Below are 4,947 nucleotides of genomic sequence, written 5' to 3'. Positions count from 1 at the left end.
GCAAAGGACCAGCATAAACCAGCAAAAGACCAGCTTAAACCAGCATCCCAGCGTCAAAACATACCTAACCAGCATATGCTGGTTTTTTCAACAGGGCATTCAACATGGAGGCAGAAGATTATTTTGTGTCCATCTTGTGGCCGTTCAGGGAACTGCAAAACCTTCTTAGTTATATTATTAGCGTGATAGCAGCCATTTTCCCGCCTTTTTGGTTGAGGAAACACAAATCGCTATTTTACTAGCCTACCTTATCATGAACTACTGTTACATGCACAAACTACTTAAAGCTAAAACTGTTTCTTGACCAACACAGAAGTTATCAGTCTTGGCATGAACCTCAGACACATAACATTTCGTATGCAGACGTTTACTAGCACTCTCTGCTTCACTACAGTTTTTCATTTTTATTTAAAGGAAAAATAATTTCTGTTGTCATTTAGTCACCCTCATGTCATGCCAAAGTCATTTTCTTTCTTCAATGGAAGACAAGGTGAGAAAATAGATCACTTTTTTTCGAACAAATAGGCTACAGTGCAAATTATAGTTGTGAAGCTTCAAAATGAATCATTTAGGTTGATTCTGTGAACCAAATCAACTGATTCATTGAAAAGATTAATCTTAAAAGATTGATTAATTCACAAATTGCATTCAGCTACTTTTAAAAGAAGATCTAGGGCAGATGTCTAGATTTTCAGATTAAAATGTTCTAATTTCACACAAAATCATGACTAAAGAAGAAGTACTATTCATTTGGAACAACACGAGGACAAATAAATAACACAAGATTCTTTATTTTTAGTGAACTAGACCATGTAGTTAAATTATCTTATAAAAACTCAACTGAGGAAGAATTTTACATCGTAAATTGTTGATGCTTTTTTGCTAGCCTGTTTTTTTTGCTACTCTTTACATAGCTGCTTATACAAAAAAGGCCAGGTCAATCTGTGCTTTTTCAAAAGCACATAGATTTCAAGTTTCTAGTGGAGTTTCTGCTTTGTACCGTATTGTATTGTTTCAGTAACACAAACACCAGAGGGGGCCGTTTCTTTCCTTCCTACAGATCAGTGTGAGTTTCCGGGGCGTTTAGGAAGTTTGGCACTAGGGGAGGGAATGTAGCACTGCCCTGATTGCGGCGGCTCTTGGTGGCCGAACAGAAATGTGTGCTTGCCGTTATTCCTCTGCACAGGCCTGGGTGGATCAGATGCCGTCCGCTGGGCTCTGGGAATGACGGAGGAGTGGGCCGCACCTCGGCTGGATGGCTGTTGTTGAGATGTTCTAGAGGAAGAGGAAAAGAGGAAGGTCCCATTGTTGGCGTTCTGGTTGAGGTTGGACTCCAGTCGGCGTGGCTCCTGTCGTTTAGTCTGGTTTTCGGGGCGTCTGTGAGAAGCATGAGCCACTTTCTCTCGGAGCTGCTGCACTTCCCAGGCCAGCTGATCTAATGGATGCTGACTGCAGGAAGTCATGGGGTGTGAGAAAGCCTACAGGAAGTGGGGAGAGAGAGAGAGACGGATGTTAAAAAATAAACTTGTTAATTACAAGCCATCAACAACATGATGTTAAATATCATTGTTTTCAATAATCAAATATTCATCCATCCATACTTTTATCAGTTTACCCATTTATGTTTAGCCATCCATCTATCCTTCCATCTTTTTAGCCATCCATCCATCCATCCGTTTAGCTTCCTTTTTAGCTGTTAATCCATACATCCAGCTGTTTAGCCATCCATCCATCATCCGTGTATCTTTTTATCAGTCTATCTATCCTTCCGTCTGTCCATTCATCCGTCGGTCTATTTGTTTAACCATCTATCTATTCATCCATCCATCCATATATCCATCTATCTGTTTAGCCATTCATCCATCCGTCTGTCCATCTATCCATCCATTTATTCAACTATCCATTCATACATATAGCCATCTATCTGTTCAGCCATCCATCCACCCATCCATCCATCAATCTTATCTAGAGCCACAGTGGATTTCACAGTACAGTAAATACAACTTAAATACTTTGCATTAATTTCCCTGGAAAGTGATGGTTTTCTTTTTTTGAAAACAGCTTTGCAAATAGTTTTCACTGTATTTTGATTATTCGAATACATTAAATTTGCAACCCAATGGAAAAAAAACATATTTGGCCACATCCAAAAACCAAACACCATCACAGTGTACCTGAGCGTGTAGTGCGCCCCGTAAATAGCAGCCCCTCCATACTCTGACACAGGGTCCCAAGAGCAGGGGCAGCAGGGGCTCGTATGGGTCGTGGAGGGTTGAGGGGTTCTCTGAGGGTTCAGAGAGCGAACAGGCTCTGATGAGACGTTCGAGTCCAGACAGACTCTCCGAGGAAGGAGCCCTGCGGTGGCTCTTCCAGTAAGAGCTGGAGTTTCCGCTCCTCCAGGGGAGCAGGTTGGAGGGATGGGAGAATGTGCTACGGGACAACAGGAACACAGAGCCTGGCAGTCCGTCATTATGCTGAGAGAGAGAATAAACAGCATTAACACACTCTTTATCAGGCTAATGAAGCGGTACAGTCACAGCTGACAGCCCAGTTAGAAAAATGATCTAATTTTGGCACAGGTTTATTAGTTGGCCTCGTTTTTAAAAAACCTCCCTTTTGATTTCCAGCCATCTAGGGCAGCCCAGAAAACATGAATCAATGATCATTAACTTGACACAAGCAATGCCTGTTAGCTGAAAATTAATTTCTCTGTCCTGTACTATCAATTCCCTACTCAATACTGTTCCTCTCTATAAGGGAAGGAGGAAATGAATAGTCATATCTGCTGCTCTTACAGTGCAGTTATTACAGGGACGATCCCTCTGGAGAAACCCGAGAACTAAATATGAAAAGTCTGTCATTGTTTTCTCACCTTCATGTCATTCTGACCCTGTTTTATTATCTATTATTGTCCTGAATGGTGACATACACTACCATTCAAAAGTTTGGGGTCAGTAAGATGTATTAATGTTTTTGAAAGAAGTCTTTTATGCTCACCAAGGCTGCATTTATTTGATAAAAATACAGTAAAAACAGTAATATTGCATGATATTATTTCATTTAAAAATTGCTTTTTTATTTAAATATATTTAATATTTATATATTATTATGAAAGCTGAATGTTCAGCATCATTACGCCAGTCTTCAGTGTCACATGATCTTTCAGAAATCATGCTGATTTGCTGCTCAAGAAACATTTATTATTATCGGTGTTGAAAAAAAGTTGTGCTGCTTCATATTTTTGTGGAGACAGAGATGCATTGTTTTCAGGATTCTTTAATGAATAGAAAGTTCAAAGGAATATCATTCATAGTAATATTGACAAAATGTTTCGTGCATTTTGAAGCATCTTGAAGCATAAACATTCAATTTTTGTTTCTGTGTTTTGCAGAAAATAAAACAGGATCAGAAAGGCATGAGGGTGAATAAATTAAATTAAAAAAATATTTTTGAGTGAACTAATCTCTTTAACTGCCTCAGTCAAGGGCACACTGATGATAGTTCTTAGATTGCCTCTAGCAGGATTCAAACCTACAAACGTTTGGTAAACAGCCCAGAATTTTAACCACCGTGCAACACCCCTATTCCTATACGGGATGAATGTATCCTTGCTGAAATGTAACTGTTAGCGTAATCACAGCAGGTAAATCTTACCCAGCTGCGGTCCAGGTTGGTGTTGAGGTTTCCGTTGAGGACGGGTGGAGGGCAGGCAGGCTGTGACACGGGTTGGGTGAAGCGGGCTCGTCTCAGACTGCTGTACTGCAGGGCCCAGTCCCACACCGGAGGGAAAGGTGGGTCTACCGGCTCCTCTGGGGCGCCCAAGGGCAATTCCCTTAGACCGTTCACTGGGGTGTAGCTCTGGGGAAGGTGCTGCAGGGAAACAATACAGCACAGACTTCAGATCTGTTGTTTTGGCATGTAAAGGAATACAAGAATCAGCAAAACTTCCAGACATAATATATATATTAGGGATGTAACGATTACCGGTTTGACGAAAAAACGTGATAAAATACCCCACGGTTAGTATTACCGTTTCATATTTTAATTATCACTATAACCATATTCGATTACCGCGATTTGAACAACTGAGTATAAATAAATACTGTACTGCACAGGGCTCCAGTGTGCGACCAAATGGGCGCATTTTGCGATCATTTTTTCTGCCGGTGCGACAAAATTTTGTGTGCGGTCGCACTGGCGCGACCACCGCATTGTTTAACTCATAAGTGCTGCATTTCTGTTGCATGTGAGAAACATCAAACGGCAAACGAAACTGAAAGCATAATGAAACCGCGCGACTTGTTTGAGCTGCGCAGCACTTCGAGTGTAAAGCCTGGTTTATACTCGCCGCGTCATGAGTGCGAAGCTGCGTGCAGCAAAAATTACGCGAATATTGAGGAAACGATGGATGGGTTTCATGCTAAAGTAAAGTAAAAGACCGCTTCTTAAACCAAAGGTGAGCATGTTGGTATCCTTGTGGGACAAAAACATGCAAGCACTGTCACCGACTTTTCTTTTTGTTTTCATTTTGAAAAGCTTGTTATCTTTGCTGTTTACCTCACGTTATGCTATGGAGGCTCTCTTTTATTTTTTTATTTGATTGCTCAGTGTTTGCTAAAAGTTCTGTAATTTATTAGTGTGTATATAATACAGCATGTGGTGTATGCCATGTCTCATCTTATTCATTTTTGTTAATAAACGTTTTGTAAGCACATTGTTTAACTCATAAGCGCTGCATTTCTGTTGCATGTGAGAAACATCAAACGGCAAACGAAACTGAAAGCATAATGAAACCGCGCGACTTGTTTGAGCTGCGCAGCACTTCGAGTGTAAAGCCTGGTTTATACTCGCCGCGTCATGAGTGCGAAGCTGCGTGCAGCAAAAATTACGCGAATATTGAGGAAACGATGGATGGGTTTCATGCTAAAGTAAAGTAAAAGACCGCTT

At 40.8% G+C, this 4,947-nt stretch overlaps 1 protein-coding gene across 1 annotated transcript in view; it reads right to left on the bottom strand.

Annotated features, from left to right (window-relative positions):
• Positions 1–647: 647 nt before the first annotated feature.
• The window catches only part of LOC107671475 (myotubularin-related protein 11-like), a 28,648-nt gene continuing 24,348 nt past the window's right edge, over positions 648–4,947 (bottom strand). The window contains exons 15-17 of the mRNA XM_016464403.1: positions 3,655–3,870; positions 2,175–2,474; positions 648–1,478 (exon numbers count right to left, since the gene is read on the bottom strand). Of these exons, the coding sequence (XP_016319889.1) occupies positions 1,062–1,478; positions 2,175–2,474; positions 3,655–3,870 (933 nt within the window). The 3' untranslated portion in view covers positions 648–1,061. The remainder of the gene's footprint in view (positions 1,479–2,174; positions 2,475–3,654; positions 3,871–4,947) is intronic.

The sequence above is a fragment of the Sinocyclocheilus anshuiensis genome, unplaced genomic scaffold (assembly GCF_001515605.1).
Source record: "Sinocyclocheilus anshuiensis isolate Anshui unplaced genomic scaffold, SAMN03320099.WGS_v1.1 scaffold552, whole genome shotgun sequence".
Classification (NCBI taxonomy): Eukaryota; Metazoa; Chordata; class Actinopteri; order Cypriniformes; family Cyprinidae; genus Sinocyclocheilus; species Sinocyclocheilus anshuiensis.
Note: the sequence above shows the minus strand (reverse complement) of the source record. Positions and strands in the feature narration are given on the sequence as shown.